This window comes from Brachyistius frenatus, unplaced genomic scaffold, assembly GCF_029030835.1.
Source record: "Brachyistius frenatus isolate BFR_SWC_R1_liver_20210118 unplaced genomic scaffold, ASM2903083v1 Contig_48, whole genome shotgun sequence".
Lineage (NCBI taxonomy): Eukaryota > Metazoa > Chordata > Actinopteri > Embiotocidae > Brachyistius > Brachyistius frenatus.
This window is the reverse complement of record NW_027210647.1, coordinates 2,911,203-2,936,223: the sequence shown is the minus strand read 5'-3', so window position 1 is coordinate 2,936,223 and position 25,021 is coordinate 2,911,203. Positions and strand designations below refer to the sequence as shown.

At 43.8% G+C, this 25,021-nt stretch overlaps 2 protein-coding genes across 3 annotated transcripts; both read left to right on the top strand.

Moving 5' to 3' along the window:
• Positions 1 to 369: 369 nt before the first annotated feature.
• On the top strand, positions 370 to 3,908 carry trim35-28 (tripartite motif containing 35-28). Its single transcript, XM_069703910.1, has 6 exons — positions 370 to 1,019; positions 1,558 to 1,653; positions 1,956 to 2,186; positions 2,288 to 2,310; positions 2,501 to 2,619; positions 2,861 to 3,908. Exons 1-6 carry the CDS (start codon positions 597 to 599, stop codon positions 3,400 to 3,402), a joined length of 1,434 nt encoding a protein of 477 aa, XP_069560011.1. The 5' UTR covers positions 370 to 596; the 3' UTR covers positions 3,403 to 3,908.
• A 426-nt stretch (positions 3,909 to 4,334) lies between these two features.
• Positions 4,335 to 24,793, top strand: megf8 (multiple EGF-like-domains 8). 2 transcript variants are annotated; one of them, XM_069703908.1, is made up of 44 exons: positions 4,335 to 4,773; positions 5,802 to 5,991; positions 6,142 to 6,305; positions 6,412 to 6,621; positions 6,745 to 6,925; positions 7,224 to 7,312; positions 7,511 to 7,724; positions 7,818 to 8,001; positions 8,365 to 8,510; positions 8,611 to 8,721; positions 8,862 to 9,013; positions 9,145 to 9,246; positions 9,407 to 9,554; positions 9,929 to 10,092; positions 10,472 to 10,675; positions 11,219 to 11,416; positions 11,614 to 11,889; positions 11,998 to 12,116; positions 12,216 to 12,347; positions 13,437 to 13,550; positions 13,677 to 13,760; positions 14,131 to 14,370; positions 14,519 to 14,703; positions 14,856 to 15,069; positions 15,260 to 15,500; positions 15,607 to 15,739; positions 15,836 to 16,083; positions 16,241 to 16,351; positions 16,471 to 16,589; positions 16,755 to 16,992; positions 17,079 to 17,250; positions 17,442 to 17,605; positions 17,730 to 17,865; positions 17,948 to 18,179; positions 18,277 to 18,403; positions 18,504 to 18,702; positions 18,902 to 19,116; positions 19,214 to 19,409; positions 19,515 to 19,683; positions 19,781 to 19,973; positions 20,068 to 20,238; positions 20,340 to 20,470; positions 20,890 to 21,022; positions 21,582 to 24,793. In XM_069703908.1, exons 1-44 carry the CDS (start codon positions 4,744 to 4,746, stop codon positions 23,073 to 23,075), a joined length of 8,673 nt encoding a protein of 2,890 aa, XP_069560009.1. In that variant the 5' UTR covers positions 4,335 to 4,743; the 3' UTR covers positions 23,076 to 24,793. The 2 variants fall into 2 exon arrangements, with proteins under 2 accessions (XP_069560009.1, XP_069560008.1); XM_069703907.1 differs by having other exon boundaries at positions 18,492 to 18,702.
• Positions 24,794 to 25,021: the final 228 nt, after the last annotated feature.

The window sequence follows — 25,021 nt, the reverse complement described above, 5'->3', positions numbered from 1 at the left end:
GTTTAATAAGAATTAACTTTATAAATTAAACATTTAAAAACATACAAGAATTCCTTCAAAAGCTTCACTAACTAGCTATATTATAAGTCTGAACAGACAAGGATGTGAACTGAAACCTGGTTGGCAGAAGCATACATGCATAATTAGTTAAAAGCGGAAATACAATTTGAAAACATGGCAATTGCAGACAAAACTAAATTCCACAACCATTAAGGCTATAAAAACTGAAAAAAATATTTCAAAAAATTCTATACATAAGATAAAAAGTATGAAGTGTATGGGATTATCAAAAAAATAATTGATATAAATGTGTGTAATGATCTCCCGATCCCTTAGAGGGCAGTGTCGTAAAAACCTGTTCCGGTTACTGTCTGTTCCAGGAACTCGGAAAGGGAGTTGGTGGGGAAGAGAACTTGATCCACTCGGAGACCGTTCGTGTTTTGTATTTTCCACCTATCTGCTAAGATATGTTTTCATTAGTTGTGAGTCGTTACAAACGCGCGAGGCCGTGATATATCACAAAGAGCCAGGCGGGTGCGTGTTGGATTTGCGGGATTGTTGAAAACGAAAGTAAACTAAAGGGGGCCCGTGAAGCCATGGCTGACGGGATGGACGAGGACGTGTCCGAGGGTGCTGTATCGCTCCAGCAGGAACTCACCTGCCCGCTGTGTCAGGGCATCTTCCGGGACCCCGTATTGCTGCCATGCACCCATAGTTTCTGTCGGGAGTGCCTGGAGGAAAGTTTAAAGTTCGGCAAGACATGCGGCCTCTGCAGGAAAGAGTTCCGGCAGGAGCATGCCATCGCCAACCGCGCGCTCAGCAGCGCCTGTGAGACTTTCCAAAAAGAGATGAACAGGTGGCCGAGCCAGAGTCGCCCCACTAAGGAAGTCTGCAACATCCACCTGAAGCCGCTGGAGCTCTTCTGTGAGAAGGATGAGGAGCCTGTGTGTGTGGACTGCGTCACTCTCCACAGTACGCACAGGCTGTGTTCTCTGAGGGACGGCGCACCTATTTGTAAGGTAAAGTGGTCTTACCAGTTTTAAACCGAGTGTTAACCCCCAAAACATGTATTTCCTAAAGAAAAAAAAACGCTCAGTTTTGCAAAAGAAAAGGGAAGAACAACTATTTGAACGTTTGCATAACGCAATGCATCTGTGTACCAACAACTATAGCCTCCAAAACGTGGATGTAGGATTTGTGTCTGTTCGACTCAATTAGTTTAAACTATGTGTTTACAATTTTGGCAAATGCAATGCTTTAGTGCATCCAACTATTTCTTCAGATTTGAATTAAATTAAATATCACATTTTGGGCCTTTCCAAAAACATGGGTCATCGCAGGTCAACTAATTTTCACTTTTGCTGCAGTATACTGTAGATTTACACAAGGTCGGGTATAATGTCACATTTACAGGTGTACAGTTGCAATTTTGGATCTTCTGTAAATGGAGGTGACTGAGGGATGACAGGAACACCTATGAATGAAGGTATACGTGTTCTTGATTTTGGCACAACACTGATTACTAAAATATCTTCTGTTGTTTTTGGGCTTTCACAGAAAGAGCTCAGCTTCAAAGTCCAGATTTTTGAAAAGAAAGTGGAATCATACAAGAAAATGACTCGTAAACTCACAAATGCAGTGGAGTACATCAAGGTAAAGTTACTGACGTGTCTCATCATGTTATAGTTATTCATGTTTTTGTTTTTTTTCCATGTACTGGAGAACATGCAGATGGCTGGATACTAGGAATTACTTCTCTTACACAAAGAGAGTGACTAAGAGTTTTTCTTTTTATAGTAAATGCATGGCACATAAACAACAAGATACTCCATACAGGGCAAAACATGTGTACAAAACATATAACACACCAGAGACTACACATACTGCATCTCATCTTTTCTTTTATAAATGTATGTGAACTGTATATGTAAACTATTTTCTCTGACCTGACACAGTATCAGGCTGGGCAAGCAGAGAACCAGATCAAGGCAGAGTTTGAGAGGCTCCACCAGGTGCTTCGCACAGAGGAAACTCTGCGGCTAACAGAACTGGCGACTGAGGAGGATGAAAAGACTGCTGCCATACAGGACCTGATTGCCAACACGAACAAGGACATTGTCGCTCTGAACGAGCTCATTGAGACTCTCAAGAAAGCGATGGGCGATGAAGATCTCCCCCTCCTGCGTGTAAGAAAGGGCAGCCCGGCGCCACCTTGTTTAGTCTCTGATGTTTAAGTGTTTTATGACTTGTTTTGACCTAATCTCAATCATTCTCTTTCATTTTTTAGAATTTCCAGAATTTAAAAAGAAAGTAAGTCATTGCAAAACTGAATAGTCACTGTGAAGTAAACTGGAAGTAAAATTCTGCCTATATTTAGCAAATATTTGCATGATTGTTGGATATTTAAATTGAATATAATGAAACTCTGCATTATGAAGGTTTCTGCCGTATTTTGTTGATTTATTTTTGTTAACGTCAACTGTTCCCATCTCTGCTGTAGAGCCCAGTGGCCTCGTGAAGATCCTCGCCTTCTTAACGACTCTCTTTTGAACATGGGCAAGCATGTTGGTGCTTTGAGTTTCAAAATATGGAAGAATGTGCAGGCCCATGTTAAATATCGTGAGTAAATTACATGGCGGGGGATTAGAAAGGCTTGTGGTCCTAAGGACCAAAATTGTATGTGCATACTTCAAACATCATTCCAGTAAAAACTGAAATAGATGATTGGCACAACAAAACAACATTCTACAGAGTTAGCCTAAAAACATTGTACATGCCATCAAAGACTGCCAGTTTATTGAACACAATTTTAAAGAATCAGTATGACACTGCAGTGTTTTGTGTCTTTCTGTGTGTGCAGAGCCAGTGGTGCTGGACCCGAACACAGCCTCTCCATGGCTGCTTTTGAATGCTGACCTGACCAGTATGAAAGAAAGCCCAGAGCGGCAGACCGCCCCTGAAAACCCAGAGCGCTTTGATCCCTGTGTCTTTGTCCTGGGTGCTGAAGGTTACACCTCTGGGAAACACAGATGGGATGTCATTGTTGGTGACATCCCCAAGTGGACTCTGGGAGTATGCAAAGAATCAGTGGCCCGTAAAAAGAAGTTTACAGTCTCGGACCACCGTGGTGTGTGGTCATTAGGTCTGAGCAAGGGGGCGTATACCGTCCTAACATCTGAGCGCACAACGCTGCAGGTGCTGCAACGTCCTGAAAGGATTCGCATCAAGCTAAATATTGACAAGGGGGAGGTGTCATTCTGGGACGGGGGTACAGGAACAGGTACGCACCTGGTCACTCTTACTCACAAGTTTGAAGAGAAGATATTTCCAATTTTTGGCCCTGGGCTCTGTAGTACACCTATGGTTCTGGCTCCGGGAAAAATGGCTGTACACACATCATAAAAGACCAAGATGCTGAAGAAGAATGGTTGCTGACCCAAAGCTGTGCGATTGAAAATACAAAATAGAAAGAAATATGCAGCCAGTGGAAAAAAATGCAAGGTAAAATTTGGTCTTATGTTATGTGAATACTGACATCATACAGGGAAGTGCAGAAACTGAGATGTAATTAAAGTATGACTTTGATACTTAGGGCCAAGAGAGTATAAAATAATTGATTAAATAGTCTCTTGATTTGTGATTTTGCTTCAGGAAACTTAACATTTAGCTCTTAATGCCTGAGAGGTCAATAATAACACAAAAACCTTCCTCGTGAATGTGATTCAAAGCGCTTGGTTCTATACTTCGGGGGATGTTGTATTTGTTATCTTTGAATATATGTGGAGGTATTTCTATCAGAAATCAAAAGAATGAAGTGTTTTTGTTTAAAAAAAAAATGATTTGAATTCACAGCTTTTCAACTTTACCATGATTTTGTTCATTCTGTCACAATAAAGTGGTCTAATGTACTCTTGAGTCAGTGCTGGTTTGTTGGTTAGGATAATGGCATTTCCATGGTGTTCATCACTCACTACACAGACTGGCCAAGAAGTGGTCATGATCAGCGGGATACAGCTAAAGCAATACTTTATAGTATGACATACTACTGCTGCTCCAAATCTAGCTGTATATAATATGCTGTCTTTATAACACTTTCTCACGATAATGGTTTACAATCAAGTTTAATTCACGAAAATGCTGCACTGGGGGGAGAGATACAGAATTTACTTCTGGTAAAATACCACGTTATTGTCCGTGTGGTCTCGTCCAGATGTTTAAAACGTTGTTTCCCATCTCCGCTAGATGGCAGCAGTGGGATCAGGCCATTCGCGGCGCTGTGTTTTTGTGTTGGCGACCACCTTGGTTACTGCCAGCCGGCCATAAACAACCCCCCCTCCCACCCCCCTCCAAAAAAACAACAACAACAACAACGGCGTCTGTCCGTAACATGGACCGCGGCTGTGGCGCGCAGACGCTGTCGAAACGTTTCTGTTGTCGGCAGGCAGCATTTCTTTTACACGCGTAAATATCCGGAGTTGCAGAAACATAATTTGGAGATTGCATAATTACTTCGCTCCATAGAATGATTTATTCCGGTTGACTGCAAGCCGCTGCAGATTTGCGCATCTGGATTGGGCTTGATCCGAACGAAGCTTAGGAGAGCTCGGTGTCGTCAGCCCCGGTCCGTTTGGGCTGCCCTCCGCCGTGACTCGTTAGCAACAAGCTAATTCAGTTAGCGGTCAGTTTTACCAGCCTTCACTTAAACGAGCTGGCCGACGTTGAAAAGGTCAACCGAAAATGTAAATGATCATGGAGCCGCAGAGACGGGATTTGGTAAGTGTGATAATGTGAAGTAATTAATAAGCAAAGTGGGCCTCGGGCTGTTAACGGTGTACTGTTAGCTCAGCCGAGCAACCTGCTACGTTGGCTTTGTTGTGATAGCCTGCGGAGAGCCTCTTGTTGCTGGTTTATGCGACATCTGTTTGGATTTAGGAAATGCAATGAATAAATTCCATGTTGAGGTGTATTTTTTTAATTTATTTATTATGATGTAATAACGTTTGTTAAAACCCTTGTTTCCTGTTTGTTTGGTCAGATTGATGCGGTGTTAAATGTTTGCGAGCTACCGTAGGTGTGCGTCGAGCTAACAGTTGTTCGCTACATCCTAATCAGTGTTGTTGTTTGTTTGTTTGTTTGTTTTTTCTTTCCAGAGGTTTCCTTTGAGTCTCACAATGCGCAGCAAGCGTTGTAATTCATTCTTCAGTGGTGCAGTGTTACTGTTAATGGCTTCTCACTTTACGGAAGGGTCATGTAGATTTAAACTGGAACTTTGCAGTGAGAACAGATTGTTAAAAAAAACAACATAATTATTATTATTATTATTACTGAGAGGACGATGTGAGGAACACACGAAGTTGTTTGAGGAACCACCAGATTGGATGACTATTGGATTTCTATTAGAAACATCCATTGTCCAGCTGCATTGTCTTAATATCTCCCAATTTAAGAGATTTGGTCTACATATTTGCGGCCCAACTTTTAGCACCAAAAACCCCTATTTTTGGTAGTAATGTGTCTGTTCAGATCAACTTCTCTCATCCTTTCAGGGTTTTCATTACAATTATAACTAAGGATTCAAGTGTTGTTGGTTTTTTGACAGCATCTAAGCCATTATAGCTTCACTAAAGGCTTTGTTTTGTTTGGTGGTAATCATTTATAGAGAAGACAGTTCATTTTAATTTGTTCAAAATTATGTTAAAATGCATAGTTCTTAGTTTAATAACTATCCTCACCACTACCACAGCACCTAAACCCTTCAGATACCTTGGGGAAAACCTTGCCTTTTTCTTCCCATCCTTAAGGCTGTGCCGGTAATGGCCTCCCCCCTTCCTGTCTCCTTCATCCTGGTGGCTCTGCTGTTGGCGGAGCTGCCTGCCTGCCAAGCAGGGGACTGCAAGGGCCACAGGCAGGTGTTGAGGGGACCACCAGGCTATGTCACAGATGGACCAGGAAACTACTCTGTCAATGGGAACTGCGAGTGGCTTATTAAAGGTACAATGAACTACAATTGCATTTTATACACAGGAAAATAGTTTTTTAAATGGTAACTTGCGCAATATAGATGGTTAGTTTTCTGGTAGGAGTGATTGCAAGTTTGACATTTATCACGCTGATAGTCACCATCTTTTTTATGTCTTCCAGCTTCCAGCAACAGCCACCGCATTGTCTTGAATTTCACCTTCATGGACACAGAGTGTACGTATGACTACCTGTTTGTGTATGATGGAGACTCCTACCAGAGCCCTCTCCTAGCCAGTCTTAGTGGCAACACTTTGCCTCAACCCATTGAAGCCAAGTCTGGCAAGGTAACCAATTATGTCATCATGCATGAAACTCCAGTCATATTTGGATTTGCATTCTCACTTAAGTAAATTGTAAATCGTGATCAACATTTAATTTCCTTTTTCACAGATGCTGCTTCATCTCTTCAGTGATGCTAATTACAACCTCTTGGGTTTCAATGCCACCTACACTTTCTCTGTGTGCCCTGGAGCCTGTGGCGGTCATGGGCGCTGTGATTCCTCTACATCGAAGTGCCACTGTCATCAGGGTTGGGGAGGAGCCTCTTGTGCAACCCCTGTGTGCTCCCAGGCTTGTTCTGTGCATGGCCTGTGTGATAAGGTAACAGTAGGGATGGGGAGGATTTAATGAACATGCTTCTTTTACTCAATAAGCCTAGGCTAAGTCAGTTAGTTTTGTGGTTAAATGAAACATTTATTATTTACTTTGCATGTTTTGTCTCAGAAAGGGGAGCGCTGTCTGTGCAACTCAGGCTTCCTGGGTGAGAGCTGCCAGCTTGGTCTCCATGACGACGGTGGGGCAGGGCAGTGGTGGCGAGTGAGTGAGGGAAACCCCTACACACCTCCCAGGACGGGTTCTGCTGGCGTGTACCTGTCCTCCACTGGAGCCATGTACTTATTTGGCGGTGAGCGTGACATGCTGTTGAATTATTCTGTTATTTAAATATTGAAAAAAAATATCTGACCTTCCACCCACATATTTAACAGACTGTTACGTTACTTGTCTTTTATTCCTGCATAGATTTTTTTTTTTTTTTTTAATTCTAACTCCTGAAACAGTTAATCACTTTTAAATAACTATTGTTTTAATGGTTACATTTTAACCAGCTTTTGGACCCAATTTGACAAATATTCTCTTTTAGTGTCTGATTGTATTTTGAAAAATGTGCGACTTTCTTTGAATATTACGAATCTTCCCTGCAGGATTTGATCTGAACAGAGCTCTTGGTGACTTGATCAAATACAATTTTACATCCAACCAGTGGGAAAGCAGGTCTTACGGTCACTCTCCTGTAAGTATTTTTGTTGATATACACTAAAAATAGGTTTCATGGTAATCAGGTTATTGCAGTGCATGCAAATGTTTTCTCTTATTTTTTGATATTCCCCCATTTTCCTGCTTCTGGAGTATATGTAATGTGAATATATTTAACATGAATATTCACTCTGCTATTTATTATTTAACATATTTGTGTCTCCTGTGTTATCAGATGGCTCGTCATTCCCACACAGCAGTAGAGTATATGGGTAATATGGTTGTCTTTGGTGGAGAGCTAGCAAACGGCTCCCTGGCCAGTGATGTCTGGATGTACCGGCCACTCTACGATGACTGGCAACAACTTGGCTTTTCCAATTCACGCGGCGCTCCTAAATTGGCAAATCACGCTGCAGCTGTAGTAGACACTTATCTCTATGTGTTTGGAGGTGTGTTTCACTAATATTTTGACTTTACAATGTGTGTTTTGATTGACATTTTTATCCCGAAAGAAATACATTTTACCTCATCTTATTTCCCAGGTCGCACTGAGGAGGACATGTTTTCTTCTTCGCTGTATTGCTTCGGCCTACATGGATCTGGACGGTGGGAGACAGTTCAGCCCACTGGTGGGAAGCCCCCAGCCACTGCTGGTCATTCCATGGTGTTCCACAGCCCATCCAGGACACTGCTGGTCTATGGAGGCCACAGACCTACAACTGCCAGGTACATATATTCTACTGCATACTGGACACAGTAGTACAAATCGCCACTGGGATGAGTGTGAGAACATTTAACATTCTCTACACACATTTATTTGTTGTTGTGAATTAGGAAGGGCAACATTTTAGGAAAATAATTATGAAAATTACATTCTATTTCTGCCAAAAGATTCCCCTAAATCCTATACACTGAACCTTTAAGTACTCCACAACAGAAAAAAGATGAAAATAGATATAAATAAAAAATAAATGGCAGAAAAATGTAAGACATTTTAGGTAAGCGAGTGATTACCCAAAGAACATTCTGAACATCAAGTAAAGTAACAACATTGATATTAAAATTATACGTGCCGTATATTTTTTTTAGGTTCAGCGTGAGGGTCAACAACACAGACGTGTTCCACGTGAACCGGCGGTTTTGGACATCCTTCCGTTCCCGTTTCCCAGCAACCGGCCCCAGAGAGAGAGCTTTCCACTCAGCCACAGTCATTGGAAACTACATGGTGGTCTACGGTGAGAATAGAGAAAATGAACAGATATAAACTGTGTTAATCAGTGCAGCCCTGTGTGTATTTGTATATTTATCTCTTTTCTTCCTGCTTTTCTTTCCCAGGGGGGAATGTACATATACACTACCAAGAGGAGAAGTGCTATGATGAGGAGATCTTTTTTTACCATCTGGGTTGTCACCAATGGGTGTCCGCTGGGACGAGATGGTTACTCAGTGAGTTCCTTGAGGTTGCAGCCCCTGTCACAACTCTCGCATGCCATGACTCAAACAGTGCTGGGTTTTTTTGCCTTATTTTGCAAAACTTGGTTCTTGGTGGTTGTTACTTGTGCACTTAAACTTTCCTTTTTTCTAAGGTGGTGATGCTGTCAGGGGACGTTACTCACATGTTGCTGCTGTGATGGAGGGACGAGTGCTGCTGGTTGCAGGGGGCTACAGTGGTGTTGCCCGTGGAGACCTTGTGGCTTACAAAGTACCACTGTTTGTCAGTAGTGATCAAGGTGACAGGGTGAGTGAAAGTACCAAAAAACAAGAGAATGGGAAGTCATGGGAGAATGGATGAAAAACATTTTTTGGCCAGGAGCCTCAAATGAAAACTACATTGTTGTGTATATCTGCGCATTTGTGTTCCCTTACCAGGATTCAGTTTGTGCTGAGGCACTAGATGAAAGTATGTGCCTTAAGAACCCGGAGTGCAGCTGGTGTGAAGGCCGCTGTCGAGAGTACCAGCCCACGGACCCGGTAACACTTCCCTCATAGCACCCTTGTAGTCTTTTCACTGATTCATACAATAGTAAAACTATCAAACACTCAATCATTTTCTTTCTTTAGTTTGCTGTGTCTGTATGAATCTGCGTCTGCATTACAGTTGTGGTGTATAACCTCTGTTTTCTGGTCACAGTGTGGCAGCACTGGTTGCTTGGGCCTGGCTCGCTTCCTGTCTGACTGCCAGTCCTGTCTGGTGTTCAGTGGCACTCCGGCTTCTCTGGCTCGTGCCCCTGGTGAATTTGGCTGGTGTGTTCAGAATGAGTCCTGCCTACCCGTGTCAGGTGAGACCCTGGGAGGGAGGGAGGAAGGAGGGTGGAAGAGAAGGGTCAAGACTGAGAGAAAGATATTGGTTGTTGACATGGGAGGGACCAGATTCAGATTCTTGCTGGGTGTGTTTCAGAGGTGAAGTAGAGTGACTTGACTACACCCAGCAGAGATTGGACAGGCCACTCACACCATGATTTGACTTGCCTGTCCAATCCCATACTTCTTTTGGTGCAGTGAGGTCATTTTTCTCCTTTTGAAAACACATCACACAAGAGTCAACGATCACACCCATTTCAGTACAGTAGTAGATCATAGGAAACTGCTGTAAGAGATTTTAAAAGCTCAGATGTGTTCTTTGTGTGCTGACCTCTCCCTCTCGGTCTCACAGAGCAAAGTGCGTGCCGTGTGGACCAGATCTCAGGGGCGTACGGCTGGTGGGGGGAGCGTACCCTTTTCCTAACCTCCCTCCACTCCTGTCGCACCGAGAACTATGTCCCGGGACTGCACCTGCTCACCTTCCAGCACCCCCGCAACGACTCCCAGCCTGATAAGGTACGGAGTCCAAACCTCAAGTGCTAACTGTACTATTTGTTGTTGTAACTACTTCCCTTTCTGCTTATACTTATTCCTCCTTCCTTCCTCCAACATTGCTTTGAGACTTTGACTCCACTGCAGTTCCTCAACTTAAATATTATGGTTGCCTTTATTGTCAATTTTTACCGTTTGTTTTCTTGGCTTTTTAATTTATTGACTCCGATGCTGACTTCTATTTTATTATTTTTCTCTGTTTGTTTTGCATAGACAAGATTCATTTTTTTCCAAGTAGTTTGTCAAACTTCTGGAGCAGTTTGTAGAGAATAGTGCTGTTGTTGATGTGTTTCCACTTCCGTCCATCCTCCACTATCCTCCGTCCTCTTCCCCCCTCCACCAGGTGTCCATTCTCCGCAGCACTACCATCATCCTTAGCCCCACCACAGAAATGGATGTTGCCCTGCAGTTCAGGGGCTTCATCCACCCGTTGTGGGGGGGGCCTCCACCAGCACCCCCTCCCACAGAGATGGTGTCCATGTGGGGTCGCATCCAGAGGCTCCACTTCGAGGCTCGAATAGCATCAGGGCCCAACTCCAGCCAACTGGTGAGTTAAAGTGCTTGTCGACAATAGAAACTAGTCTAGTTCTGTAAATTAAAACAAATCTGTTATCTGATTTTGATTTAGTAATCGTGGACATGGTTATATCATTGTCAATAGGCATAATGTAGTAATATTAGTCCTGTAACTTTTGGAAAGCAGGCATGTTTACAGAGGTATTTAGTGCACATTAAAAAAAAAAATTTAAAAAATCCCTGTGTATTTGTAACCTGAATTGAGTCTGTTTGCTATTATTGGGATTTCATTTGACAACAAGATTTTGGCTTGAGTGATGGGTCTTGAAAAAGTAAAAACATTTGACTATAACTGTAGAATAACATGATTGTAATTCACTGCCTTATTATGGAATATTACATTTTACACATTGTTGGACTTCCTTGAATCTGTCAATAAGGGCTATTCCACTGCTATTAGTTATATTTTAAATTATAAGGCAGAGATATTTGCTTTACATATTGTTACTTAATTCTTTTCCATGTTTTCTTTCTCTCCAATTCTCTGTAAATTGTGAAACTGTTGGCTGAGCAGGATGTGGTGGGGCGCTGGGCAGCCCAGCAGGAAAAGGAGCTGAAGCTGCTGGCTCGGACAGATGGCAGTAGACTGTTCTCTAACCTGACCAGGGGCAACCATTACCTTGTTCAGGCTGAGGGCTACCTTAACAACTCGGGCTCAGGACAGACCAGTGAGATGGCCCTGATCTGGAACAGAACATTGCCTGGAGGCAGCGTGAGTACTGCCATGGTTAAACTTCTTTTCAACAGTTTAACCTGCAAGTAGTGAAATAAAACCAAAACTTTTTTTTGGCATTAATTGCACTTTTAGGTTTCTGTAAATTTGGTGCACAATAAGTTTTCTCGAGTTATAACACAAAAGCAGATATTTACCTCATACCCTCTTTTTCCTGTAACTCATTCTTGTTCTAGGAGATCTCCTTCCTGTTCTTGGAGCCCTACCGCTCAGGCTCCTGCTCAGGGTACATGTCCTGTCTGGCCTGTCTATCTGACCAGTCCTGTGGCTGGTGCCCATCTTTGTCCCGCTGCCTTCTGCGGGAAAGTCTGAACCTTGAACCCTGCCCTGAGGGGGAGAACGGTGAGGGGGAGAAGGGTGAAGGAAAGGGAGAAGGTCAGCGCCATCTGCTGTTGGCACCACAGCACTGCACTTTGTGTGAAGAATACAGAGACTGCTCTGCTTGTACTCAGGTACAACACAGATAACACCTGAAAAGTCTTACTATGGTGCACATATTGTGTAGCTTCATTAGAAACTACTCTACTCTTGACTCATGCAAAGCTAATTTTGGCCTGCAGGACCCTTATTGCGAGTGGCAGATAAACTCCAGCAAGAAAGGTGACTACCAGTGCAGTCGTCGGGGAAGACTAGATGGATCCATACGTGACCCAAGAGGATGTCCTAAAGTCTGCAACCAGTGAGTTGAAAAACTGCATTTTTTTTTTTTAACATGGGCTATTTCATATTGAACCTACAACTCACCTGTTTTGTTTCTCCCCTCTTTTTTCTTTTAAAGGAGAAAGACGTGTGGTGAGTGCCTCTCGAACTCCAGCCAGTGTGCATGGTGTGAGTCAGCCCAGGCCTGCTTCTATTTTGCTGCCTACCTCACAAAATACCCCTATGGAGAGTGCAGGGACTGGTACGACAGGTAAAACGAGGACATTTTTTAAAGACTTTTCCATTTTTTTTTGGGGGGGGGGGGGTTGAGAGTTGTCACACATAATGACTACTTGTAGTTGCACATACAGTCCAAACCAAATATTTGGACAGTTACACATTTTTTGGTTTTGGTTCATCAATGAACAGTGTTAAAGTGCCAAGTCTCAGCTTTATTTTTATTTTAGCTTTAACCTCTATATAGACTGAACTGAACTGTGAGAGTTATTGCCCTTTTAACACCCATAGTTTAGGGGTTCAAAAGTAATTGGACAGATGACACATGAATACCCCAGTCAAACAAAGTCATGATATTTTGTAGGAAGTCCTGAAATCTTTGATCCAAAAACATTAGCTTTGCATCTTCAATGTTCATGCTGTCCAATAGCTTCACTGTTGCCACCTACAGATATGCCTGTTGAGGGTTCTCTCTTTGCATTTTGTCTGGATTTGGGGTGGGATGCCATTCAATTAGATTCAGGTCATGTTACTGACTTGGCCTGTCAAGAATATTCCACCTTTTTACTTTGTCTGTATGTTGAGGAATGTTGTCCTACTGAATTTTTGAGCCTCATTAACTGTTTTCTTACTCGCGCTGTACCCTCTTTTCTCATATTGATAGAAAAACTTCCCCTAGATGTAATAACAACTCTCAGGCCAAGAAACATTTAGTCGCCAAGTGTTCAATTACTTTTGGACACTTTCGGTTTATTTACTGTGTTATAAGGGCTAAATTTCACACAGTTCTAAATCAATAAATATTGATGTATAAATTCTCTAACTATGCTTGAGACTAGTCACTAATGTGGTGGTCGTCATGATTTTATTTTAAACAATGTGCTGAAGCACAGACCATGAACAAAAAAATGTCTGACTTTCCAAATTCTTACAGCCATGACTCTATAGTTACCTGATTTCTTTTTTGTTTTGATGATATCAATTTAAACACATAGAGTAGTTCACTCACATTACTTAAACAGAAACAGAACAGACGACATTCATGTATATTTTGTCATAGTTGAATTTAATCTAAGTTCAATAATGACTTATGCTTTTTCTTGATTCTCTTGCTCTTGTCCAGTGTCCATTCAGTTCCTCAGTGTAAGCAGTGTTCAGCATTAAACACTTGCACTGACTGCCAGCGAACATTCCAGTGTGGATGGTGTGGTGACTACAACAATCCCACGATTGGAAAGTAAGTATGGCAAACATTGGAATGTACATAAGGCACCTAAGATACCCCTGATAATAAGTAATAAATCCTTTTGTGAATTTATTTTATTGACTTCTTTGTATTTATGTTTCCTACCTATGTTTTCAGATGTTTGAGGGGAGACTGGGCAGGAATGGATGATCCTTCAGTGTATAATTGCAGCGTGGCTGTGGCTGAAGCCCGGGCTGCAAAGTAAGATATCTCTCATTACACATTGTAGTGACTTTTTCTTATGAAAGAAGAGATTCCTCTGTTGTATGGGTAATGTTTACCTAAAATGTTGTGGGTACAGTGTTTACAATTAAATATGTGTTTGTGATCTTTAACTTGTTGTTCACAAAAAAACTAGTCAATGGTAAGTATAAAGCAGTAAAATAATGTTTTGTGTTTCTTAATGATGGCAAGCTTTTGTTTTCTGAAGCTTCACATACCTTAAAAGACCAGCCAACTTTATCTTTCAAACTAAAACAAAACTTCCACATCGGGCCTTAACAAAATGGATGGATGGATAGATACATATTATACCTGTCCACCATTTTATCTCTTTGTTCTGCTCCTCCAGCCCTGAGCCCCAGACATCGGCCCCACCGCGACCCCTGGAAATGGAGATGGAGTTGGAGCACTTGGATGACGAAGACCAAGACGCAATCTGGTCCTACCCCACTTGCCCTGATGTAGAGGAATGCAGGCTTGGCCTCCACAACTGTCACCCCTTTGCCACCTGCATCAACACTCCCACTTCTTACGAATGCCACTGTGAGAGAGGATACACAGGAGATGGCACACTGCACTGCAACCAGACGTACGAGTCTTTGTCTAAAAATATATTCATCTGTTGACTCGTTCTTCACTTTTCTGAACATAAAGGGCTTCTTAACCTATGGGATTTAGTCCTCAGGATTGCTTCTAGTAAATGTGGAAAAAGGACATAATCTTTCTCCCTCCCACAGTTGTTACAATGAGTGTCGTGAGGGTCAATGTAGCGGCAGCCCACGCTTTGAGTGTGAATGTTCCCTGGGATGGACGTCTGACCCCGCCACTCTGGTTCTGAGTGGTGTTGAATGTGACGTGGACTGTGGTTGCAACTTCCACTCCACCTGTATTACTGCTCCAGGGATCTGTGATGAATGCCAGGGTGAGACCTTAATAGATGGATTTCAATACCTTCTTCTTTCAGCCATCATTTTGTTTCTTACTCACTTAATCATGAAGTAAAATCACGATCACGATTCATAAACTTAGCCTGTGTTCTTGTTCCTGTTCATTCATTCTTCTTCTGTCTTCCAGATTGGACCACAGGGCCTCACTGTGAGCACTGCCGTCCAGGCAGCTTTGGCTCAGCCCTGGCCGGTGGCGGTGGCTGTGTTCCTTGTGAGTGTAACGGACATGGAGATCCTGTCCGAGGTTACTGTCACAACCAGACAGGCCAGTGCTACTGCACCCACAACACTCAGGGGCCACACTGCGAGTCTTGCCTGCCTGGTTACTATGGAGACCCCAGGTAAGGAGATCATCACTATACAGTTGGAAGATCTATCCACATTTCTTTTGTGTCTGAACTGAGTTAAAAGTATTTGAAGTAAAGGATTGGACTACATAAAAAAAAATAGATAAAAGTACAAAGTGTGAAAACAGTAGGAATATCTTTGATGCAGGTTCTTTCATTATGGCTTGTCTATCCTGACTATTAGGAACAATGGCACATGCTACCGCCAGTGCCAGGGCCGTTCTGTCCTGCTCTCCTCCACCACCTCCTCCGCCATGCCTCTGTCCTCGTCTTTGGGATGGCGGAGTGGCACAGAGGGAAAAGGGGGACTTTCACATTGCCTGTGGGTCCTGTCTGTGACTGAGAACCTGGCACCTTGTCTGCCCAGACAGCTCTGTCCTCCAGTCGCCCTCACGCTACATCCAGACTCCCATACATACTGTAAAGTGAGTACAAACATGGCCTTAAATTAACATGTTGGCTGCTCTGCCTCAGAAATTGTCAGCATTTCCTTAAGTGTTTTAATTCCATTGACTATGCTTTGTTTTTCAGAGCTCTTATGTCTATGTGTTCGATGGCCTACCTCGTTTTCTGAGCAATGGAGTTGTACATTCCGATCACAACCTCATTGGTGCATTTTGTGGCACCACCAGGACTCAGCCTATCACAGTGGAGGCCACTTCAGGTATGTTTCAAACTTCAACACTTTCAGAATTAAAAAGACTGTTTACATTATTCATTCGTCATTGTCACAATTTTGTGTCATCTCTTATACCACCAGGTGTGATTTCCGTGTACTTTGAAGCCAATGTCTCTTCAAACAAGCCTCAAGGGTTCAATGCATCTTTCTGGGTACGCCGGTGTCACCAGAGCTCTGAGGAGGGTGAAGAGGGATCTGTCTGTCCAGGTGGGGCCCTGTGCCAAGGAGGGCTCTGCCAGTGCCCTCAGGGATATGGGGGGCCACACTGCGACCGGCCCATGTGCCCTCAGGACTGTGGAGTAGCAGAAGGAAGAGGAGCTTGTAATATAGTAAGTGTTGGGACAGTTTCTAACAAGTTTACATTTGGATACATTTTCCAAGTTGCTCTAGAAGCCACATTTTTTAACAGTTCAGCTTTCAAAGCCTGTATACTAAAGATGCGAGAAGACATGTCCTAGCTAACCAACGTATTCTTCTTTGTCTTAGTCGCTAGGAGTGTGTGTGTGCTCAGACAGCTGGGCAGGCTCTGACTGCTCTGTTCCCCGGGACTCCAATAGCCTGGTTTGGGAAACGCTGCTGGACACACAACTGACAGTGGTAAGAATGGAATATAGATAAACAAACAAAAAAAGGTTTTTTTTGTTTTTTTGTGCAGCTCATTAATTACACATTCCACAACACACTGACACACATTCATATGCACTCTTGTTTGACAGAACCAGGCCCACAGGTTCCTCCACAGGATGGGACACACTCTTGTGTCTGGACCCCAGGGCAACCTCTGGATGTATGGAGGGCTTTCTCTGTCAGAGGGCATTCTGGGAAATGTCTACAGGTAGGAGAGTGTAGCCTAAACTTTTAAAAGCTATGGCCACACAATCCCAAGAGTTTACTTTGTGTAGTTTTCATGTTATGGGATTTTTAGGCATTATCATACTTTATCTAGATAGTGCAATGTTCCATTGGTTTACAATAACACATTTCCCACTGGTCGGTTTAGATATTCTGTGTTGGAGCATCGTTGGACCCAAATGTTGACGAGCTCTGTGGAAGAGGGTTCGACTCCCAACCCTCGCTATCACCACGCCTCTGCACTGCTGACCAGTCATGACTCTGGGTCTGGAAGCCACGGAGCCAGTCACAGCTTCATGTTGGTGGTAGGCGGTGTCACTCAAAACGGTGTCGCTATGGATACCTGGAGCCTCAATCTCAGCAGTTTAATCTGGAGAGAACACAAGGTTGGACTTGATATCTTGTAGAAAAAAAATGAGAAAAATCTCAAGTTTCTCTTCAAACTAATTACATTTTCTTCTTCTTCTGACAGAGCTCAGTGCTGCCCCCAATGGCAGGTCACACTTTAACTGTACGTCGAGAGTCCTCTGTGTTATTGATCGGAGGTTACTCTCCAGAGAATGGCTTCAACCACCATCTACTGGAGTTCGGCCCTCATTCCGGAAACTGGACAATTGTCCCCCACACTGGCACACCACCTACAGGTTTTTGAAACCTTTTGTTATGTTGTGACATAGTTTTTACTTGGCCAGGAACTTATTCACTGATGCACCAGTTGTATAAGTATAACTCACATTTTGAAAGTGTGTAAAAAAATAAACAATACAAATATAGACGTAACAAAGTAATTTCCCCCCACCATAAACCTGTTTTGCTTCATCTGTTCCTCAACCAGGTTTATATGGCCACTCGGCAGTCTACCATGAGCAGACTGATGCCATCTATGTCTTTGGAGGATATCGTTTTCACGTGGAGACAGTGGAGCCGTCAGGCGAGCTCTACAGTCTGTATTACCCCAACCTCACCTGGTCTCTTCTGGTCCCCTCACAGGGTAATAAGGTAAGAAGCTGACCTCAACTAGTGTTTGTCACCCTCCTACAATTACACAAGCCAATAGTTAACCTCTATCAACTGCATGAAGACAACTTATCTATCCCTGCTGTATCATCTCTTTGTTTTGTAGCCCCTATCCCGTTTCTTCCACGCTGCAGCCTTGATCAAAGACACCATGGTCATTGTCAGTGGAAGGACAGAAGCAGAAGACTACAGTAACTCTGTGTCTCTGTATCAGATCAACTGTAACACCTGGATACAACCAGGTGAGCCTCTTAATGTCTGGCTGCAGATTTAGTTCTGTTAAGTTTTAAATCCTAACTTAAAATTTGCATCTCTCTCCCCCAGTGTCAGCTGTAGGAGATCCAGTAAATCGTTCGGTGTCTCTTGCCATGACAAGCTGGGGCGGTCGCCTCTTCCTCTCTGGAGGCTTCAATGGTGTCACGCTGGGCAGACTCCTAACCCTTTCTGTGCCCTCTGACCCCTGTGCCCTGCTGCCCACACCAGAGACCTGCAACACCACCACAGGCAGCTGCGTCTGGTGTAGAGCAACCTGTGCGTCTTCTGACACTGCTGAGAGGTAACGCATTGGTAACTCTAAATGAATGGCACTGTTCTGGAGTTTGCAGCTACTGAATACGATCTTACTTACACGTCTGTCCCCCGTTGTTCTTCAGAATGGGCTGCTTCACTGGCCAGTCTCCCTGTTCCCCGACCCCTCGTCAACCAGACCAGTGTCGCAGACTCAAGACCTGCAGTGAATGCCTTGCCCGACACCCTAAAACATTCTCCAGTCAGTCACAGGTAACATACGACAACCCAACTTTAACAGTTTTTATCAAAGAGAAACCCCTACTGTCAAATAACACCTGTCCTTTATTCCATTTCCCAGCCTGCTTTGCAGTGCAAGTGGTGCACAAACTGTCCAGAGGGGGCTTGTATCAGCAGCTCAGTAAGCTGTACATCTGAACATGACTGTAGGATCAACCAGAGGGAGATTTTCCTGTCCAGCAACTGCACTGAGACGAGCTGTGAGGCTTCTGACTGCCCCAAGTGTACGGCTTCTGGAAAATGCATGTGGACTCGCCAGTTCAAACGCACAGGTACGCAGGCTGTGGTGATGAAGAAGTGTTAAGTCTGTAGCTTAAAATGTATCCATGTAAGAACAACTTTAAAAGCACAAATAATTGTGATTTATTTACTATGATAATCACACCTAGCAGCATATGGATGAATTATTATGGTTATTATTATTTGGGGTACTCTGTTCTCATGAAAACAACTGTCTTCTTCCTTCTTCAGGCGAGACGAGACGCATTCTGAGTGTGAACCCAACTTATGACTGGACGTGTTTCAGCTACGCTCTGCTCAACGTGTCACCCATGCAGGTGGAGTCATCTCCTCCTCTGCCGTGCCCTCCTCCCTGCCACAGTCTCCAGAACTGCAGCCTCTGTCTGGGCTCCAGAGGCTCTGATGGCGGCTGGCAGCACTGTGTGTGGAGTATGGCTCTGCAGCAGGTAATAATAAAGTGATTGAGCTTTTTATTTTGTGTTTTTGATTTGATAAAAATATTAGCTTACAACAAACCTTATCCCCTCCCCCTCCCGCCTGTAGTGCATGAGCCCGTCCTTCGTGCCCCTCCGATGTGAGGCGGGCCAGTGTGGTCGACTGCTCTCTGGGGGCGACTCCTGCTCTCCTCAGTGCTCCCAGCTCACCCAGTGCTCCCAGTGCATTGCCAGGCCTCAGTGTGGCTGGTGTGCCTCCCGGGGGGGCAACGGGGCTGGACGCTGCCTGCAAGGAGGACTTGACGGTGAGAAGAGTCTTCAATTTGTCAGTTCAAGAGGCTGAGCATCGTACAGTGTTACCAATCAGAGTTAAATATCTGCTCTTCTTCTCCCTTCATTTTGTCTCTCAGGTGTGAGTGAGGGTGTTTGTCCCCTGAGAAACAGCAGTTGGTCTTTCCTCCACTGTCCAGAGGAGGATGAGTGTGCTAACAACCATCACCATTGCAACAGTACTCAGGACTGCCACGACCTACCCCAGGGATACCACTGCACCTGCAAACAGGGTTACATACTCAGCAGGTAAGACACGATGATAGTTAACGAATACCATGTTGCTCTTTATAGAAACTGGACAGGTTTATACAAATTTTCTCTTGTTGTTCTTTTCTTTGTACAGTGTTTCTGGTCAGTGCGAGCCAGTGTGTGCACAAGGTTGTGTGAATGGGACGTGTGTGTCTCCAGGAGTTTGCCAGTGTCACTTTGGCTTTGTAGGGGATAACTGCTCCTCTCAGTGCAGCTGCAACAAACACAGCAACTGCGCTGGTGTTAACAAGCCAGATGTTTGTCTTGAGTGCCACAATAACACTATAGTAAGTGCTCAAACGTGCACATCCGCACACTGTAGACGTGTTTTTTTTTGCACATTCAGTGGTGAATATTTATTTCTCTTTGCCCCAACTCTAGGGTAAGCATTGTGAGAAGTGTAAGCCGCTGTTTGTGGGCTCAGCAAAGGGGGGCGGCACTTGTCATCCATGTCGTGAGTTTTGCAAGGGAAACAGCGCTGTGTGTCTGTCCCGGGATGAACATAAGAAGGCCCTTGAAAACCCACGGCTGTTTCCTCTGGACCCTAACAGCGTAAGTGTATGAAATCTTTGTGGCCTTGTGGCTTTGATTATATGCAAAAACAAAAACAACAGTAAGTTTCAGAGGTCCGTCTTTCTTTATCCTTTTATCAGATACAGAACTGGGTGTCTGAGGGTCCCACAGAAGATAACGCCGTGTGTGTGAACTGCCAGAACAACAGCGTCGGGGACAAGTGTGAGAGCTGCCTTAGTGGCTTCTTCCTTCTGCAGGGGAAATGTGATAAGTGAGTAATGTTTGCTGCTGAGCAGTCAATGTATTCCTATGCCGTGACACAATAACAATGCCTTCGTTAGTTATATATAAAATAATATAAGGCTTTTAAAAAAGCTCTGGCAGTGTCCACAATCAGTGTCATTTTGGGTGCACACAATGACTGGTCTGTCGGATATAATCAGCTTAACCTACAATTCAATGCATGTTGTACAGCTAAATAATGTTTCTTAATTTAACTCGCCATTATAGTGACAAAAATTGCTAGTGATAAAACAAATCTCGCCATGGCTATAAATCGGATAAATGCATTCGTGCAAATGGCATAAAAAGACCATCACTAAAAACCAGATGGACACACAAACCTGGTGAAAGTCAGTTTCTCTGTTTTTCTGCTTTCTTAGCGCTTACATTTTTTTCTCTTAACTGCAGGTGTCAGTGTAATGGCCACGCAGACACATGTAATGAACATGATGGTACAGGTTGTCCCTGCCAAAACAACACGGAGACCTCCTCCTGCCTCAGCAGCCCTCAGAGTGACCGGAAAGACTGCTACAGGCAACAAGTATGTAGAAATGTGTGATGGAAAAAAAAGATTGATCTCTTCCTCTTGTTTGCATTGTGGCTCCGCAGGCTCCGAAAAGTCTCTTTTGTTTTCTCTCTTATTTGCAAGTGATTCCTTTTTGTTTTACTTTCCGCATTTGATTGGCGACTCCCCTGTGTCTTTATCTTGTGACCTGCAACCAAGTCTGTATTACCATACGAAAGCAGATACAAAGGGAATGGGGGTGACTGTCAACTGTTTGTCACACTGTGTGGGGGCTGCCCTACGGAGGAGTGACGTGAGCAATGCTGGACACCTCTCTTTGAGGGTGGCATGTATTTGCTCCTTCATGCAAGAATAAATGTCCGATGTGTTTGATTTTGAACCAAGCCTCCAAGTAATTTTTCCAACAGTGTGATATCACTTTGAAGAATGTTCTACACAGAGACCATAGTCTATGTCACAATGTATCCTTGATTTTTCTTTCTTTGCTTTTATTAAGCAATACTGAGAGAAAAAAAAAGTGTATTTCCCGTAAAGCATTTTGCTCAGATTGTATTTGTTTATCTCTTCCTCTTAGTGTGCTAAGTGCAAAGACTCCTTCAACGGCACACCGGTGAATGGCCGTCAGTGCTACCGTCAGTTCAATGTGGACACAGAGTGCTGCTTTGACCCCACGTCGCAGACCAACTGCTTCCATGATCCCACCATTCGTAACCTGCCCAAGGGGCGCACTGTGTTCTTCGCTGCCCAGCCAAAGTTCACCAATGTGGACATTCGGGTCACCATCGATGTCACCTTCGGTGAGGTGGAGGTCTACGTTTCCAACTCTCATGACACCTTCATCGTCAATGTGGATCGGTACACGGGGATTCACACCATCAAGATCGAGGAGGAATCGGTGACTCGGGGGACAACGACTGGGGCAGATAAGGATTCACCTCCATCCCCGATAAAGGTGTTTGCCAATGCCTCTTCAGGCCTCGGAGGTCCCGTTCTCTCCCACAACCCACTGCAGCTGCAGGCAAAAGCTCCGGGCGCAGATAGGGAAATTAGAGAGGAGCGCTCTGAAGGACTCATCACCTACATCACTGTGTGGAAACCGCAGACAGTGCTGATTGTCCGCAGTGTTCGAGATCGTGTGGTCATCACCTTCCCCCATGAGGTGCACTCCCTGAAATCCAGCCGCTTCTACATCGCTCTGAGAGGTGTGGGAACGGAAGAGGGACAGGGAGAATCCCAGGGCCTGCTATTTCTGCGACAGGACCAAGCGCACATTGATCTTTTTGTCTTCTTCTCTGTTTTCTTCTCCTGCTTTTTTCTCTTCCTGTCGGTCTGCGTCCTCTTGTGGAAGGTTAAGCAGTTCCTCGACTTCCGTCGGGAGCAGCGTCGCCACATCCAGGAGATGACCAAAATGGCATCAAGGCCCTTTGCGAAACTCACCATATACCTTGAGCCGGAGGAGCCTCAGCTCATCTACCTGCCCTCAGCTGGTGGAGGGGTGGGGGGCAGCACTGTATCGCTTGCTCATGCCCGCACGGGCAAGTTAGGTGGGGTGGTGGTGGGCCAGAGGGGCAGAGCAGGACCTGTCTCCTATAAACATGACCCAGGCTCGGGACCCACAGCCCACCACCACCTCACCTTAGGTGGAGGGGGCAACAGCGGCCAGCACCTACCACTGCACTACTTGAACACCCATCACTACGCCAGCACCACAGCTGGCACTCCCGCCTCACATCATCACCACCCATCCACGTACAGCGGCTACCAGCACTTTTGCCGCTCTGACCCTTTCCTCTCTCAGCTCATGGGCTTTTCCTATTCCTCCTTTAAGGTAGGGCCCATCACCCTCGAGCCCACAGATGACGGCATGGCTGGGGTGGCCACTGTCCTCTTCCAGCTGCCTGGAGGGGTCTTGGCTCCAAATCGTGCCTGTCTGGGCTCTGCACTGGTTACTTTGCGTCAGAACCTGCAGGAATACTGTGGCCATGGCAACGGAGGGGGGCATCCGGGGGCGGGTGCAGGGCGCAAAGGGCTGCTCGGGCATCAGCACCTGACCACTATGGCCATGTAGGGAAACAAGCAACAGATATAAACGAAATAAGACGATGATAAAAAAGTGTTTGGTCTGTAATAAATTAATTTTTTTTTTGAAAGAAACAGCTGCAAGGCAAAGATTAAGTCCAAAAGAAAGAGTTATGTCAGAGTCAGTTAACTTGAGCATTTTGAACAGAGATGTACATACACTGTATAATGGATTAATAAGTGTCTTTTATTGTATTATGTATTGCTATACTGTATCTCAGTGCTTCACGTGACCAAGCCAGCTGTCTCTAGAATGCACTACAACTGCTATACGTATCAACAAATTAACGTCACATTGTCTCTGTGATCTGCGAGCACACTCGACAGTCAGTCTCACGCGACTGAAGACTGAAGCTGGACGGTTGTTAAAGTTATTCTCATTGACCAACAGAGATGTAAAAAAAAAAAAAAAGGAACTAAATCTACATCTGCTCGCTTTGGAACCAACATGTGCTTTATACCCCAAAAAGTGACAATCAAAGTTGCCATCGAGAACAAAAGACTTCAATTGGTTCAGCATAATAATGTGCTAAGTTTTGATTGTCCGCCGGGTGCAGGAAAAAAAAAAAGTCAAAGTTGCTTGTGAGATGTTTTTTTTTTTATATATCATAGTCGACAATGAGTAAATTTTGAATTGTAACTCCGTATATGGCAGGCTTCTAAGCTATGTTAAACAGACTCATGAGTATGTTTTTGCATATTCATTCCCCTGCTGTGTCACATCATTATTTGTCTTTCTGCTCATCTGCCTTCACGTCTTGCCTTGTCTGTGAGTCAACTGGCTTACACTTAATACTTGTGTTTATGGAAATGTGTGCAGTGCAGCTCCTGGAGGACGTACAAACAACATATTTTACTGTTATTTTTGTAAAAGAAATTATGAAGGATAATGTTTCCAATATTGATCTTCACTCCTTGACACTATGATAATTTAATAACACAACAGAGCTCGTCCATAAGAATGAAGAAAATCACGTGTTCTTTTTACACTTTTATTTACATTTCGTTCACAAGAAATGTATGTCGATGTTTGGCTAGTCTCGCTGGGCTGCTTTTTCCGGGCAACTTGCCTGCTTAGATGATTGTATCCGCCAATCGTAGCTAGAAATGAATTGAAAATATGGATGTGGAAAAAAAATTAAGTATGAGAAATGTTACCTTGTTGAAATTACAGTCGTGGTGGAAAGAGGTACATTGGAAAGTTCTCCTGGTGAGAGATTTCGGAAAGATTTGACAGCATTTTTAGGCTGAATTACTCGTTCACTGGTTTGTGTTGACGTTAAGTATTTTTGTTTTCCTTTTTGCACTGCGTGGAGCCAATGAGCCCCATTATTCATGTGAAATACGAAAGAGGGGTGTCGCCGAGCCTCAGATGACACTATTTGTCATGGATGAACTCAGAATGGTGCTACTGGCTTCTAATCAAATAAACAAAACCATGAGATTTTCTTCATGAACAGTAGAACAGTTACACAAACTTAAGCTCAAATGAGTACTGACACTATTTATAGCAGCCCTCCATATACAAGCATTAATAATGGTTGTTTTTTTTGTCTTGTATCATTGTGTATTTTTTTTAACATACTTTATTTTTGTACATAACTTTAATTGTTTTTTGTTGTTGTTTTCAAAGAAGGGAACAGTGTTGTACAGAAGATTGTGTGAAGATTGTCTCGAGTCAGCTGAAATAAAGTCTGTGGAAGAGGATTGCGTGTTTTGTTCAGTAGAAAAAAATGGTGCAGTTATTATTAATACTGCTGGAAGATTATATAGGATGACACCACACGAGCCACTCTTTGGCTCAAACCAAATAAAAGGGATATTTTATAAACTTTGGCACATGTTGACAACAGAAAAAAAAAATCTAGAAAATACATATTTAATATTTGGATATTTCAAATTGGAAAAAAACAAGTCATTAAGGTTAGGTGGGTA

Excerpts from the sequence above, each read along its gene's own strand:
- trim35-28 (XM_069703910.1), top strand. The coding sequence starts at position 597 with ATGGCTGACGGGATGGACGAGGACGTGTCCGAGGGTGCTGTATCGCTC. Across the intron at positions 1,020-1,557 it reads ACGGCGCACCTATTTGTAAG|AAAGAGCTCAGCTTCAAAGT; the intron begins GTAAAGTGGTCT and ends GGGCTTTCACAG. Across the intron at positions 2,187-2,287 it reads AAGATCTCCCCCTCCTGCGT|AATTTCCAGAATTTAAAAAG; the intron begins GTAAGAAAGGGC and ends TTCATTTTTTAG.
- megf8 (XM_069703907.1), top strand. The coding sequence starts at position 4,744 with ATGATCATGGAGCCGCAGAGACGGGATTTG. Across the intron at positions 16,590-16,754 it reads ATTCTGGGAAATGTCTACAG|ATATTCTGTGTTGGAGCATC; the intron begins GTAGGAGAGTGT and ends TGGTCGGTTTAG. Across the intron at positions 21,023-21,581 it reads AAGACTGCTACAGGCAACAA|TGTGCTAAGTGCAAAGACTC; the intron begins GTATGTAGAAAT and ends TCTTCCTCTTAG.